At 41.3% G+C, this 17,186-nt stretch overlaps 1 protein-coding gene across 2 annotated transcripts in view; it reads left to right on the forward strand.

Moving 5' to 3' along the window:
- The first annotated feature begins 10,932 nt into the window (after positions 1-10,932).
- The window catches only part of azi2 (5-azacytidine induced 2), a 46,428-nt gene continuing 40,174 nt past the window's right edge, over positions 10,933-17,186 (forward strand). For both annotated transcript variants that reach the window (XR_004561946.1, XM_034175283.1), the window contains exons 1-2: positions 10,933-11,079; positions 14,051-14,281. Coding sequence is in view for 1 of the 2 variants with exons in the window: in XM_034175283.1 (XP_034031174.1) it covers positions 14,063-14,281 (219 nt within the window). In the remaining variant the exon portion in view is untranslated. The remainder of the gene's footprint in view (positions 11,080-14,050; positions 14,282-17,186) is intronic.

A 17,186-nucleotide genomic window follows, 5' to 3' on the forward strand; every position in this document is an offset into this window, starting at 1 on the left:
TCTATCTCATATTATTAAAGAGTTATTTATAATTTAGTAAAGCTTGGTCTCAGCCATCGTATACGACGGCGTCGACTCCAGAGGGTTAAACCCTTTGATCTTCAGCAAATGTATTTATAAAGAGAAACTGCATGAACTACACAAGTTTTTTTCATTTTCTAATAAGTTTATTCAATGAGGAGAAACAAATGCTAAATTATTGCTGTGTCGTAACTTAATTTTTGTTCAGCCTTTGTGACCCGCCTTCATGAAGTTAGATGTGAAAATGTTGAAACTGGCCCTATCCTGCAATGATAAAGAAGCCTTAAAAAAAATTACTGGATCCGGATCATTACCAGAATCTAATGACTTCTAAGTTAGGCCAAGATACACCACTGGTAAAAATTTCATTGAAATCTGTTGAGGATTTTTTGAGTAATCCTGCTAACAAACCAACCAACCAACCAACCAACAAACAGACAAGACCGAAAACATAACCTCCTTGGCGGAGGTAATTATGATTGCTCTTCACATTTTTGAAACGTTATGCTGTTGATTTGCATCCTACCTCTGCTGGTGTAGTACTAATGAATATTTTGACCATTTTAATTAAGTAAAAAAAATACATTTATTTCAATATCTGGGCGTTGGATCACACTAAGTGTGAATGCATTCCAGAGAGCACAATTTTTCATTCAGATAGATCTCACAACAGTCTTAGCTAAAAAACTGTACAAGATTATGGCCTATGCCTCCCAGTGTTATGTGTAATGTATTGCCGATAGTCCACCATAATCAAGAACGTACCGGTTCTTGATTATGGTGACATTATGAATCATATTTGTCTAATAGATTACAGTTTGTTCATGTAAATGGGGAATCTTCTTCACAGACTAAAGTTAATTATGGAGTTCCACAAGGTTCTGTGCTAGGACCAATTTTATTCACTTTATACATGCTTCCCTTAGGCAGTATTATTAGACGGTACTGCTTAAATTTTCATTGTTACGCAGATGATACCCAGCTTTATCTATCCATGAAGCCAGAGGATACACACCAATTAGCTAAACTGCAGGATTGTCTTACACATAAAGACATGGATGACCTCTAATTTCCTGCTTTTAAACTCAGATAAAACTGAAGTTATTGTACTTGGCCCCACAAATCTTAGAAGCATGGTGTCTAACCAGATCGTTACTCTGGATGGCATTTCCCTGATCTCTAGTAATACTGTGAGAAATCTTGGAATCATTTTTGATCAGGATATGTCATTCAAAGCGCATATTAAACAAATATGTAGGACTGCCTTTTTGCATTTACGCAATATCTCTAAAATCAGAAAGGTCTTGTCTCAGAGTGATGCTGAAAAACTAATTCATGCATTTATTTCCTCTAGGCTGGACTATTGTAATTCATTATTATCAGGTTGTACTAAAAGTTCCCTAAAAAGCCTTCAGTTGGTTCAGAATGCTGCAGCTAGAGTACTGACAGGGACTAGCAGGAGAGAGCATATCTCACCCGTGTTGGCCTCTCTTCATTGGCTTCCTGTTAATTCTAGAATAGAATTTAAAATTCTTCTTCTTACTTATAAGGTTTTGAATAATCAGGTCCCATCTTATCTTAGGGACCTCGTAGTACCATATTACCCCATTAGAGCGCTTCGCTCTCAGACTGCGGGCTTACTTGTAGTTCCTAGGGTTTGTAAGAGTAGAATGGGAGGCAGAGCCTTCAGCTTTCAGGCTCCTCTCCTGTGGAACCAGCTCCCAATTCAGATCAGGGAGACAGATACCCTCTCTACTTTTAAGATTAGGCTTAAAACTTTCCTTTTCGCTAAGGCTTATAGTTAGGGCTGGATCGGGTGACCCTGGACCATCCCTTGGTTATGCTGCTTTAGACGTAGATTGTGGGGGGTTCCCATGATGCACTGTTTCTTTCTCTTTTTGCTCCGTATGCATCACTCTGCATTTAATCATTAGTGATCGATCTCTGCCCCCCTTCACGGCATGTCTTTTTCCTGGTTTTTTCCCTCAGCCCCAACCAGTCTCAGCAGAAGACTGCCCCTCCCTGAGCCTGGTTCTGCTGGAGGTTTCTTCCTGTTAAAAGGGAGTTTTTCCTTCCCACTGTTGCCAAGTGCTTGCTCATAGGGGGTCGTTTTGACCGTTGGGGTTTTTCATAATTATTGTATGGCCTTGCCTTTCAATATGGAGCGCCTTGGGGCAACTGTTTGTTGTGATTTGGCGCTATAGAAGAAAAAAGTTGATTGATTGATTGATTGATTGATTATAATGCCTCTGCCAGCTCACTACAGATGTTGGAAACTGTTTACACAGAGCTTTAAGTGGCAGTAAACATCTCACTCACCACTGTACTCTGTATTCTCCGGTCAATTGGTTATCACTAGCCATACGTAGACTTTTGCAGGTACAATTTAATTTACAAGTCAGTCCTTGGACTATTGCCCTCATGTATCTCCTCCTACATGCCCTGCAGACAGTGTGGTCATCATAGCCTGCACTCCCAGGCCTATTACATGCAGCGTTCCTTCAGTACGTACAGAGCTTGCAAAAAAGGCATTTTCTTACTCTGCCCCTTCAACCTGGAACACTCTACAACAGGATCTGAAGTTGTTCAGTTTGATTCCAATGGGAGATTTTATACCTATTTTAAGGGCACTTGAAAAATCCCTGGAAACTTGTTCCTGTTTTTAGTATTTTAATCTGCTTCTGTTTGGCACTTTGATTTTACTGTTTTTACTGTTTTATACTGATACTGTATATTAGTATCTGTCTGTAATTAGATACTGTTTGTATCTAACTCACTCACTCATTACTCATCTTCAACCGCTTATCCGGGATTGGGTAGCGGGGTCAACAGCTCTAGCAAGGGACCCCAGACTTCCCTTTCCCGGGCCACACTGACCACCTCTGAGTGGGAGATCCTGAGGCATTCCCAGGCCACTGTGAAGATATAATCTCTCCACCTAGTCCTGGGTCTTCCCCGGGGTCTCCTCCCAGATGGACGTGCCTGGAACACCTCCCAGGAGGCATCCTTACCAGATGCCCGAACCACCTCAGCTGGCTTCTTTCAATGTGAAGGAGCAGCGGCTCTACTCCGAGCTTCCCACGGATGACTGAGCTTCTCACCTAATCTCTAAGGGAGACACCAGCCACCCTCCTAAGGAAGCCCATTTCGGCCGCTTGTAGCCATGATCTAGTTCTTTTTGGTCATGACCCAACCCTCATGACCATAGGTGAGTGTAGGAACGAAGATTGACCAGTAGATCAAGAGCTTCGCCTTTTGGGTCAGCTCCCATTTCGTCACAACAGCATAGTAGTAATGCAACACCGCCCCTTCTGCACCGATTCTCCAGCCAATCTCACGCTCCATTGTCTCCTCACTCGTTAACAAGACCCCAAAGTACTTGAACTCCTTCACTTGGGACAAGACTACATTCCCTACATGGAGTAGGCAATCCATCAGTTTCCTGCTGAGAACCATGGCCTCAGATTTAGAGGTGCTGATCCTCATCCCAGCCGCTTCACACTCGGCTGCGAACCAATCCAGTGAGTGTTGGAGGTCACAGGCTGATGAATACAACAGAACCACATCATCTTGGTCCACATCAGTCAGTGCGGACCAAGGTAGCTTAGCCGCCGTTAGTTCCCGTTAGATCCCGAGCAGCCGGGAAAGCAGGCCGACTGGGTGACTGTGAGGAGGAAGCGTAGTCCTAAACAGATGCCCCGTGTACACCGCCAACCCGTTCACATCTCTAACCGTTTTTCCCCACTCTGCGACGCACCCGCCGAGGAACAAACTCTGGTTATCAGAGACTCTGTTTTGAGAAATGTGAAGTTAGCGACACCAGCAACCATAGTCAATTGTCTTCCGGGGGGCCAGAGCAGGCGACATTGAAGGAAATTTGAAATTGCTGGCTAAGGCTAAGGCTAAATTTGGTAAGAGTGTAATTCACGTCGGCAGTAATGACACCCGGTTACGCCAATCGGAGGTCACTAAAATTAATATTGAATCGGTGTGTAACTTTGCAAAAACAATGTCGGACTCTGTAGTTTTCTCTGGGCCCCTCCCCAATCGGACCGGGAGTGACATGTTTAGCCGCATGTTCTCCTTGAATTGCTGGCTGTCTGAGTGGTGTCCAAAAAATGAGGTGGGCTTCATAGATAATTGGCAAAGCTTCTGGGGAAAACCTGGTCTTGTTAGGAGAGACGGCATCCATCCCACTTTGGATGGAGCAGCTCTCATTTCTAGAAATCTGGCCAATTTTCTTAAATCCTCCAAACCGTGACTATCCAGGGTTGGGACCAGGAAGCAGAGTTGTAGTCTTACACACCTCTCTGCAGCTTCTCTCCCCCTGCAATCCCCTCATTACGCCATCCCTGTAGAGACGGTGCCTGCTCCCAGACCACCAATAACCAGCAAAAATCTATTTAAGCATAAAAATTCAAAAAGAAAAAATAATATAGCACCTTCAACTGCACCACAGACTAAAACAGTTAAATGTGGTCTATTAAACATTAGTTCTCTCTCTTCTAAGTCCCTGTTAGTAAATGATATAATAATTGATCAACATATTGATTTATTCTGCCTTACAGAAACCTGGTTACAGCAGGATGAATATGTTAGTTTAAATGAGTCAACACCCCCGTGTCACACTGTCAGAATGCTCGAAGCACGGGCCGAGGCGGAGGATTAGCAGCAATCTTCCATTCCAGCTTATTAATTAATAAAAAAACCCAGACAGAGCTTTAATTCATTTGAAAGCTTGACTCTTAGTCTTGTCCATCCAAATTGGAAGTCCCAAAAACCAGTTTTAGTTGTTGTTAACTATCGTCCACCTGGTCGTTACTGTGAGTTTCTCTGTGAATTTTCGGACCTTTTGTCTGACTTAGTGCTTAGCTCAGATAAGATAATTATAGTGGGCGATTTTAACATCCACACAGATGCTGAGAATGACAGCCTCAACACTGCATTTAATCTATTGTTAGACTCGACTGGCTTTGCTCAAAATGTAAATGAGTCCACCCACCACTTTAATCATACCTTAGATCTTGTTCTGACTTATGGTATGGAAATTGAAGACTTAACAGTATTCCCTGAAAACCCCCTTCTGTCTGATAATTTCTTAATAACATTTACATTTACTCTGATGGACTACCCAGCAGTGGGGAATAAGTTTCATTACACTAGAAGTCTTTCAGAAAGTGCTGTAACTAGGTTTAAGGATATGATTCCTTCTTTATGTTCTCTAATGCCATATACCAACACAGGGCAGAGTAGCTACCTAAACTCTGTGAGTGAGATGGATTATCTCGTCAATAGTTTTATATCCTCATTGAGGACAACTTTGGATGCTGTAGCTCCTCTGAAAAAGAGAGCTTTAAATCAGAAGTGCCTGTCTCCGTGGTATAACTCACAAACTCGCAGCTTAAAGCAGATAACCCATAAGTTGGAGAGGAAATGGCGTCTCACTAATTTAGAAGATCTTCACTTAGCCTGGAAAAAGAGTCTGTTGCTGTATAAAAAAGCCCTCCGTAAAGCTAGGACATCTTACTACTCATCACTAATTGAAGAAAATAAGAACAACCCCAGGTTTCTTTTCAGCACTGTAGCCAGGCTGACAAAGATTCAGAGCTCTATTGAGCCGAGTATTCCTTTAACTAGTAATGACTTCATGACTTTCTTTGCTAATAAAATTTTAACTATTAGAGAAAAAATTACTCATAACCATCCTAAAGACATATCGTTGTCTTTGGCTGCTTTCAGTGATGCCGGTATTTGGTTAGACTCTTTCTCTCCGATTGTTCTGTCTGAGTCATTTTCATTAGTTACTTCCTCCAAACCATCAACATGTCTATTAGATTCCTACCAGGCTGCTCAAGGAAGCCCTACCATTAATTAATGCTTCGATCTTAAATATGATCAATCTATCTTTATTAGTTGGCTATGTACCATAGGCTTTTAAGGTGGCAGTAATTAAACCATTACTTAAAAAGCCATCACTTGACCCAGCTATCTTAGCTAATTATAGGCCAGTCTCCAACCTTCCTTTTCTCTCAAAAATTCTTGAAAGGGTAGTTGTAAAACAGCTAACTGATCATCTCCAGAGGAATGACCTATTTGAAGAGTTTCAGTCAGGTTTCAGAATTCATCATAGTACAGAAACAGCATTAGTGAAGGTTACAAATGATCTTCTTATGGCCTTAGACAGGAAACTCATCTCTGTACTTGTTCTGTTAGACCTCAGTGCTGCTTTTGATACTGTTAACCATAAAATTTTATTACAGAGATTAGAGCATGCCATAGGTATTAAAGGCACTGCACTGCAGTGGTTTGAATCATATTTATCTAATAGATTACAATTTGTTTATGTAAATGGGGAATCTTCTTCACAGACTAAGGTTAATTATGGAGTTCCACAAGGTTCTGTGGTAGGACCAATTTTATTCACTTTATACATGCTTCCCTTAGGCAGTATTATTAGACAGCATTGCTTAAATTTTTATTGTTACGCAGATGATACCCAGCTTTATCTATCCATGAAGCCAGAGGACACACACCAATTATCTTACAGACATAAAGACATGGATGACCTCTAATTTCCTGCTTTTAAACTCAGATAAAACTGAAGTTATTGTACTTGGCCCCACAAATCTTAGAAACATGGTGTCTAACCAGATCCTTACTCTGCATGGCATTACCCTGACCTCTAGTAATACTGTGAGAAATCTTGGAGTCATTTTTGATCAGGATATGTCATTCAATGCGCATATTAAACAAATATGTAGGACTGCTTTTTTGCATTTGTGCAATATCTCTAAAATTAGAAAGGTCTTGTCTCAGAGTGATGCTGAAAAACTAATTCATGCATTTATTTCCTCTAGGCTGGACTATTGTAATTCATTATTATCAGGTTGTCCTAAAAGTTCCCTGAAAAGCCTTCAGTTAATTCAAAATGCTGCAGCTAGAGTACTGACAGGGACTAGAAGGAGAGAGCATATCTCACCCATATTGGCCTCTCATCATTGGCTTCCTGTTAATTCTAGAATAGAATTTAAAATTCTTCTTCTTACTTATAAGGTTTTGAATAATCAGGTCCCATCTTATCTTAGGGACCTCATAGTACCACATCACCCCAATAGAGCGCTTCGCTCTCAGACTGCAGGCTTACTTGTAGTTCCTAGGGTTTGTAAGAGTAGAATGGGAGGCAAAGCCTTCAGCTTTCAGGCTCCTCTCCTCTGGAACCAGCTCCCAATTCGGATCAGGGAGACAGACACCCTCTCTACTTTTAAGATTAGGCTTAAAACTTTCCTTTTTGCTAAAGCTTATAGTTAGGGCTGGATCAGGTGACCCTGAACCATCCCTTAGTTATGCTGCTATAGACTTAGACTGCTGGGGGGTTCCCATGATGTACTGAGTGTTTCTTTCTCTTTTTGCTCTGTATGCACCACTCTGCATTTAATCATTAGTGATTGATCTCTGCTCCCCTCCACAGCATGTCTTTTTCTTGGTTCTCTCCCTCAGCCCCAACCAGTCCCAGCAGAAGACTGCCCCTCCCTGAGCCTGGTTCTGCTGGAGGTTTCTTCCTGTTAAAAGGGAGTTTTTCCTTCCCACTGTCGCCAAGTGCTTGCTCACAGGGGGTCGTTTTGACTGTTGGGGTTTTTCCGTAATTATTGTATGACTTTGCCTTACAATATAAAGCGCCTTGGGGCAACTGTTTGTTGTGATTTGGCGCTATATAAATAAAATTGATTTGATTTTATCTGCAAAAAGCAGTGATGAGACCCTGAGCCCACCAAACTGGAAATCCTCCTCCCCCTGACTACGCCTCGATATCCTGTCCATGAATATCATAAACAGGATTGGTGACAAGGCGCACGCAGCCCTGGTGGAGGCCAACCCCCTCTGGAAAGGAGTCCGATTTACTGCCGAGCACCCAAACACAGCTCTCGCTTTGTCGCACTGAGAAGGGACTCCCTCACTCCATACTCCCGCAGCACCTCCCACAGTGTCTCCTGGGGTACCCAATCATACACCTTCTCCAAGTCCACAAAACACATGTCGACAGGATCGGCATACTCCCAGGCACCCTCCAGGATCCTCGTGAGAGTGAAGAGCTGGTCAATTGTTCCACAACCAGGATGAAACCGACATGGTTCCTTTTCAATCAGAGGTTCGACTATCGGCTAAACCCTCCTTTCTAGCACCCTGGAGTAGATTTTACCAGGGAGGCTGAGTAGTGTGATGCCTCTGTAATTGGCACACACTCTCTGGTCTCTCTGGTTCTGTAACTGTTGTTTGTTACATTGTACTGTACGTCTGACTGAAACAGGTCTCTCTCGAGACTTTGTGTCTCAATGAGACTACATGTATAAATTATGGATTAAACTCCCCCCAAAAAACATAGATTTTATTTTCGTAATAGAAACCTGTAAAACTGAATTGCTAGGTAGGTCATGTGACTGTGATGACACAATGTAACACAAAGTATTTGGTCAATCTTTATTAATATGTGTTAATGCATGTTAATTCATGTCTAAACTCTTGAAAAATACCTGTACTCTGAGCTCCTGAACTATGTTTTACCCTTTATAAAACTTTATAAAGGCAATGACACGATGTTGCTTTGGAGGTTACATGACTATGATGACATGCCATCTTTTAATAACAATAATAATACTAATCCAGGTACCACCTCCACTGAAAAAGCCTTCTCTCAGTCCTAATCATGTCAAGAGGTATCGGTTGTCCGGTTGTCTCATTTCTCTCATTCCTATCTAAAGTGCTCGAAAGGACAGTTTTCAACCAGGTGACAACAGATTTCCTCTCACAAAATGACCTTTTTTGATCCAAATCAATTAGGCTTTAAAAGTGACCACTCCACTGAAACGGCTCTGCTATCTGTGAAAGAAGCCTTAAAAATGGCAACACGCCACCTCAGTCTGCTGTAATTACCTTGCTTGACTGATCAACTGCTTTCAACAAGGTTAACCACTACATATTGCCATTCATACTCTCGACCCTGGGCATATCGGGTAAAGGGCATGCTTGAATTCCATCTCACTGGCTTTTATTAATATATCATGGCTGGGACAATCATCAGCATCCCACTGTCTCTCCCCATTGATTGCTGGCCCCTCCTCTTTATCTTATACACCATCTCTCTGCATTCGATTATCCACTTGCATACCTTCTCATATCAATGGTATACAAATGATACCCAATTCTATGTCATTCCCACCACATGACTCCACAGTCTCACCATGGATCGTTATGTCCTTACGGATGAAGGGACAAATGTCTCCAAGACTGAACTGCTGGTACTCCCAGGCAAACAAATTCCATATAACAGTATTAACATAAAACTGTCTCTCTACCTCTCACACCAACCAGAGTAGCAAGAAACCTGGTTGGCATCATTGATGACCAACTATCTTTGTCAAACCATGTTGCCTCTCCTGTTTATGCCACTTCACACTATTTGTCATATGGAAAATCACGCTGTACCAAACAAAATATGCAACTGAACTGCTGGTCCAAGGTTCTCGCCTCAACTACTGTTCATCATTATTCTAAAGTCTCCTTTAAATTGTAAAAATAGCATTTATTCTCATGTTGAAGGCCATTCTTTGAACTGTAGCTCGACTGTCATTCCCCACTTTTGAATTACTTTGGATGAAATGTTTCAACTCAGATGCATAGTGTGATAGGGTGTCATGGACTGAGGTTACCCCACACCACATTTGTATATTTGCTACCTGCGCATACAAAGAGTTTGTTCTGCACTGTTTACCCTTTCTGTGTGCAGAAAGGAATGAGACCTGGTTTCAATTTATGGAGAAAAATAACCTGTCTGTAGAGATTTTGGTTCACACACAGGACCTCAGTCCACAGGGGTAACCTCAGTCTTGCTCAATACTGGCATCTGTTGGATGGGTCAGGAATGTGTATACATATTAATTGATGAATTTCATTTAAAGTCTGCAGTCAGTACAGATTCTGTATGTGGTAAGGTTAGACTTTACTTGTGTGAAGCACCTTGAAGCAACTTTGTTGTGTTTTGGTGCTATATAAACAAAATAAATTGAAATGAATATGTGCACATATGTTGTGGTTTCAGAAAATTAAGATTTAAATGCAAACTCAAACCCACAATCATTTGTGTGTTATGCACCTTGTTCAAGTTTTAAGCTTAGCTGTAGCTGTAGTATGTCCATGCCGTCAACAACAGCATACAAACGTGTTCATTTAACTTACCAAGAGTTATAACTCTAGCAAAGTGCATTGCAAATTTGTATAAAAGGTAAGGAAACTAACAGTTTCAAAAATAAGGAACTCTTAAGAAATGGACAATGGTGACCAAGAGGTACTGGCTATCACTACCTACGCACTGTCACGTGTTAGCAAAAAGAAGCAGCTTTTCCTCTAGTCTACAATGTACAATCTTGTTCAAAACAGTATGAAGTACTTTTAACAGTGTTTCTTGACACTTTCTTTTTCCTGCCATGTTTGTTTAAAGCTGGAGGACAGCTACATTTGTGCTGAGTCACGCTCTGTGTGCTACTTTAGCCAAGGCTAACTAGCTAAAAATGGAAAAGTGCAAAGTCGAAAAATTTTGTAAAAATTAAACTTTCCGATGTAAATGTTAACACCAAAACTTATACTTACTTGACTTCTGTTTCACTCACACCCAAATAGCGTGATTTTAGGCTCTACAGGGCCACCATAAGTCAAACAACAAAGAAACATGCATTTGTATTCTCTCCAAAGGATGGAATAGCGTGATCCTTTTTTGAAGTCTGGAAATCAAATTCTTTGCTTTACTAAGATAAGCCTGTGCTTATTGGTATAATATCTCTCTTTTCCACAAAAATTCTCACCTCAATTCACTTCGTGCTTTTATTCTGAAATGCCTTAAGAAGTCAAGCGACACCCGGAAGTTTTTGTTTTCTTCACCTGTCACCTCGGACAGCTATCAGCACCGTCTCTTTGTTTTTTCTAAGAAACGACTCTCGTGTCTTTTCAAGATTAAATGTTAATCCTGTATGACCTTCGGAGACCTTACTGAAGACGGCGTTTAAGAAGGTCAGTATAATTTTAAATTAAAAGACAGTAGGCTGCAGTTAGCTAAGCGGTTGCTAACAGCTATCACCCTAACAGCGATCATTTTTTGCGTTGCAGGAGGAATTTTGTGTGTTTCGTGGGTTTGTTTCTTGTATTGTGGCGTTTTCCGGGTGTGGTGTTCCTCCTAGTGCGGTGTTCCTCCTAGTGCCTGTTTGAGAAGTCATTGTGGTAGCAATGAGCTATCACCTTCACGTTAGCAACAATGGCCAACACTCATTGTTTACATCTTGTTTTATTTTCCTTTTACAGTTCCAACAAAATAAGGCATACTTGTTTTTGTATTCTCAATTTACTTTTATTTTAAAAAGAAGATTCGACGTCTGTGATTATTGACGATTGCTTTTGTTTACTTTGTGGTTTGCTTTCGATTTCAACCCGTTTTCGAGCTAAAATTGGTATTGAGGGTTGTTGATTTTATCTCTCTTTTTTTTAACATGAATCTGATAATCTGTCAAACTATTTTGTGCAACTTTCTTTTTGCAAATTCTCGAGCCCGTGTGTTTTGAACAATTGGCTCCTCGGTGTTTGCTGCATCATGGCATGCTGACACCATCAGTGTCTGCAGCTGAGTAAAAAAAAAAAGAAACTACTAGAAAGAGACGGTAACTGGACTACATTTATATAACGCTTTTCCATCTATATCAGAAGTTCAAAGTGCTTTACAATGATGCCTTGCATTCACCCATTCACACAGACACAGTCACATACCAAGTCAGGGTGCTGTCATGCAAGGTGCTCACTACACAGCAGGAGCAACTTAGGGATCTTTCCCAAGGGTCCGCAGTGATTATCCACCCAGACTGGGGTTTGAACTAAGGATCCTCTGGTCTAAAGCCCACACTGTTAAACCACAAGACCAGGGGTATTCAACTCATTCCAGAAAGGGCTGAAAGGCTGCAGGTTTTCTTTGCAACCACCCACTCCACCAGGTGGTTTCACTGATTAACTGATTTCATCTGCTCAAAGTGATGTTAATCAGTGAAATCACCTGGTGGAGTGGGTGGTTGCAAAGAAAACCTGCACTCTCTCGACCCTTTCTGGAGTCAGTTGAGTACCCCTGCACCAGACCATCACCTCCCTAAATAACCTAGATCAGATCTCATTAGATTGCATACCTTCAACAGCGTCTCTATGAACTAGCACCTTCTCAACACACACTCCTCACTTGTCAACACATTACCATCTGCCTCTTTTACCACCGTAACCTGCTGTACAGCCTTTCCAGCTCTGTCCATTTCTCTAGCCAGTCAGTAAAAGTCCCTTTTTCCTTCCTTAGTGTTTGACTTCATGTACAGTTTGCTATATGCCTTTTGCTTAGCCTTTGTCACTGCTCTTTTCACTTCACGCTGCATCTGCTTGTACTCTTGTCTATGTTCTTCATCTCTCCAACTATTGCAATTCTTTTTCACCAACCTCTTTCTCCCTATGTTTTCGTGAATATCTAGGTTTCACCACCAAGTCTACGTGTCTTCTTGTCTCTGCCCAGATATCACTCCTGCAGTACTTTTCCAGTTGTCCAAAATGAATTCACCTCCATCCACTGCCCATCTCACATTCTCCCTGAATTTCACACAACAGTCCTCCTGCTTCAGCTTCCACCATTTGTGAAATCTGTCATCTGTCCATCCACATTCCTGTCCTTGATACCATATCTATCCATTACTTCCTCATCACCTCTGTTCCCTTCACAAACATGGCCATTGACCTACATTCTCCACCACTGCACCTAACTCACTTCAAAAATGTTCTTTCTCCTTCCTCTCGCAACCTACCTGGGCATATGCACTGATGATCATCACCCTTTCAATTTCCAACTTCACACTCATCACCCTGTCAGACCTTCACTTAACCTCCAACACACTCTTAATATACTCTTCCCCAGCACTGTTTTTTCCTCCTATCCACACCATGCTACAACAACTTAAACCCACCTCCCATGCACCTGGCCTGATTCCCTTCTACTTGGTTTCTTGTACACACAACTCTCTCCCTTTACCAGTCATACTGCTAACATTCAAAGGCCTGACTCTCACTTCCACCCTTCTGCCGTTCCTCCTCTCCCTCAATCTCTGGACATGTTCTCCTCCTCTTCTTCTTTTTTGTCCAGCGGTAGCCCAATTTTTGCCATCACCCTTCTTGACAACAGCACCAGTGGAGGCTGTTATTAGCCCAGGCCTCAGCCAAGCTGGTATGGAATTTGTGCTTTGCATGGTGATGTGGCTTTTTTACACTGGATTCCCTTCCTGACACAACCCTACTCATTTATGGGGGCTTGTGACCAGCACTCAGAATGAACTGGCTGCACATCTCATGTGGCTGAGTTGAATTGTAAAAAATGGAGGAGGTTGTCCCAACCAATGTCGACATGCAGCGCATACGAACTCTGCAAGCTTTATTGTTTTCACATCTATTTTTATTGTTTCTCTCAACTACTTGTTACTTTACAAAGGAAAGTTCTTGGGTAAATGTATGGTATTGAAATTATAATTGGAGCAAATTTTGATAAGATAAAATATTGCCAGATTTTGCTCTCATTGTAATTCGGCCTAAGAGGTGTGCGAGACTGCAGCTTTTGCTTCAGTGTTTGATATGAGAAATATGTTTTCATATCTCAAAAACATGATGCGATTGGCAAAAACTAACACCAGATTCAGAGTCAGCACCCCCAAATTACCCAAAATCCATTGGAAAAACTCCATGCAAGAAAAATCATGTTGACCAGTGTTACCTTTATTGACATGTTAAAACATAACGGTGCACATACAACATGTAGGTGTACCATTAATTAGTAGTACGAATTTCATATTTCAGTAATGTTTTAGGTACTGATTTCTAAAAAAAAATCATTTTTGATGATTTTTAAATTTTTACAGCGATTTAAATCATAGCTGCCCTGATTTCCTGGTTTTCTTTGTATTGTGCTCCCATGTAGGCCTGTGCAGGGATGGAGCCCCTAGCAGTGGATGATGACATCTGCATCCTGAAACATGAGACAGCCTATGGTACAGCCGGCGAAAGCCCTGTGTCTGTGTGCGCTGGTGATGAGTCCGTCGCATCCCACTTTGCCCTGGTGACAGCCTACGAGGACATCAAGAAAAGGCTGAGAGACACTGAGAGAGAGAACACCTTGCTGAGGAAGAGGGTTAAACAACTAGAAGATAAGGTATATATGTTGACTACCAAAAATATAACCATAGGTTTGATCCTTTTGTCATTTATTAAGTGCCAGAATTTTACATCTGAAGTGAGTATTTGATGCTTTTCTTTGCTTTATGTCATTGATCTCTGAATAACTTTAACCTGTTCAAAGAAACACTGTATCATATTATGGTCTTGGAAATTGTATTAAGATTCTCTCCCCTGTTTGTTATATTTTAGACTAAGCATTTAATCTTAACAATTAACAGATTCATTGATAATGAAGAATAACTGTTTTGTTACACCTCTAGAGAGTACAGAGAAGAGAAAAACTTTTGAGATGAAGGTTAAATTGCCAGACAGCAGAGTTTCAGTATGGACAGAGACAAATGTAAACTTTTTGTTTTTTGTTTTTTTGCCCCCATTATGCAGGTCATCAAATTTATAAACAAATACAAAATGTCCAGTGAAAGTTTGGTGAAAAGTCAGCAAATTCCACTTCACATTGCAAAGTGCTTGCCTGTGGGACATTCTCGAAGCCAACATCATTATTAATGTTGGCCTGTTGTCAAAGGTGTAAAACAATGAGAAATCAGTACTGTCTGAAAAATGAAGAGGATACCTGGAATATTCAGGCATTGTGAGACAATGTGTTGGAACTGTGTGCACAAAGAGAAGAGTCTTTGAGACTTTTTTATGAGCATTTGCAGAGATTTTGAAACAAGAAGGGTCTGAGCACTGATGTCAGCACCCTTTGCAAAATGAGGGGAAAGGGTGCGGTAGTAGAATGAAACCAGTGTATTGGGATTGGGTCACCTGTTACTGGATTATCTGCCAACAACTGGACAAAATTCTAACAAAACAGCAAAGTACAACCCTAATTCCAATGAAGTTGGGATGTTGTGAAAAAATGTAAATAAAAACAGAATACAATGATTTGCAAATCCTCTTCAATCTATATTCAATTGAATACACCACAAAGACAAGATACAGTGGGGCCAGCAAGTATTTAGTCAGTCCCTGATTGTGCAGGTTCTCCTACTTAGAAAGATGAGAGAGGTCTGTAATTTTCATCATAGGTACACTTCAACTATGAGAGACAAAATGAGAAAAAAAAATTCAGGAAATCACATTGTAGGATTTTTAAAGAATTTATTTGTAAATTGTGGTGGAAAATAAGTATTTGGTCACCCACAAACAATCAAGATTTCTGGCTCTCACAGACTTGTAACTACTTTTTTAAGAAGCTCTTCTGTCCTCCACCTGTTACCTCTATTAATGGCATCTGTTGGAACTAGTTATCTGTATAAAGGACACCTATCCACAGCCTCAAACAGTCAGACTCCAAAGTCAACCATGACCAAGAACAAAGAGCTGTCGAAGGACACCAGGAAGAACATTGTAGACCTGCACCAGGCTGGGAAGAGTGAATCTACAGTAGGCAAGCAGGTTGGTGTGAATAAATCAACTGTGGGAGCAATTGTAAGAAAATGGAAGACATACAAGACCATTGATAATCTCCCTCGATCTGGGGCTCCATGCAAGATGTCATCCCGTGGGGTCAAAATGATCATGAGAACGATGAGCAAAAATCCCAGAACTACACGGAGGGACCTGATGAATGACCTGCAGAGAGCTGGGACCAAAGCAACAAAGGCTACACACTATGCAGAGATGGACTACGCAGGACTCAAATCCTGTAGTGCCAGGCCTGTCCCCCTGCTTAAGCCAGTACGTGTCCAAGCCCGTCTGAAGTTTGCCAGAGAGCATATGGATGATCCAGAAGAGGATTGGGAGAATATCACGTGGTCAGATGAAACCAAAATAGTTTTTAGTAAAAACTCAACTAGTCATGTTTGGAGAAAGAAGATGCTGAGTTGCATCCCAAGAATACCATATTTACTGTGAAGCATGGGGGTGGAAACATCATGCTTTGGGGCTGTTTTTCTGCAAAGGGGACAGGACGACTGATCCGTGTTAAGGGAAGAATGAATGTGGCCATGTATAGTGAGATTTTAAGCCAAAACCTCCTTCCATCAGTGAGAGCATTGAAGATGCAACGTGGCTGGGTCTTCGAGCATGACAATGATCCCAAACACAATGCTTGGGCAATGACAGAAGTGGCTCTGTAAAAAGCGTTTCAAGGTCCAGGAGTGGCCAAGCCAGTCTCCAGACCTCAACCCGATAGAAAATTTGTGGAGGGAGTTGAAAGTCCATGTTGCCTAGCGACATCCCCAAAACATCACTGCTCCAGATGAGGTCTGCATGGAGGAATGGGCCAAAATACCAGCTACAGTGTGTGCAAACCTGATGAAGACTTACAGGAAACATTTGACCTCTGTCATTGCCAACAAAGATTATGTTACAAAGTACTGTTGAACTTTTGTTATTGACCAATTAATTATTTTTCACCATAATTTACAAATGAATTCTTTAAAAATCCTACAATGTGATTTCCTGGATTTTTTTTTTTCCTCATTTTGTCTCTCATAGTTGAAGTGTACCTATGATGAAAATTACAGACCTCTCTCATCTTTCTAAGTAGGAGAACTTGCCCAATCAGGGACTGACTAAATACTTGTTGGCCTCACTGTATTTAATGTTCAAACTGGTAAACTTTATTGTTTTTGTGCAAATATTTGCTCATTTTGAAATGGATGCCTGCAACACATTTCAAAAAAGCTGGGACAGTGGCATGTTTACCACTGTGGTACATCACCTTTCCTTGTAACAACACTCAATAAGCATTTGGGAACTGAGGACACTAACTGTTGAAGCTTTGTAGGTGGAATTCTTTCCCATTCTTGTTGATGTACGACTTCAATTGTTCAACAGTCCGGGGTTTCCATTGTCGTATTTTGCGCTTCATAATGCGCCACACATTTTCATTGGGCGACAGGTCTGGACTGCAGGCAGGCCAGTCTAGTACC

The sequence above is a fragment of the Thalassophryne amazonica genome, chromosome 7 (assembly GCF_902500255.1).
Source record: "Thalassophryne amazonica chromosome 7, fThaAma1.1, whole genome shotgun sequence".
NCBI classification, from domain to species: domain Eukaryota; kingdom Metazoa; phylum Chordata; class Actinopteri; order Batrachoidiformes; family Batrachoididae; genus Thalassophryne; species Thalassophryne amazonica.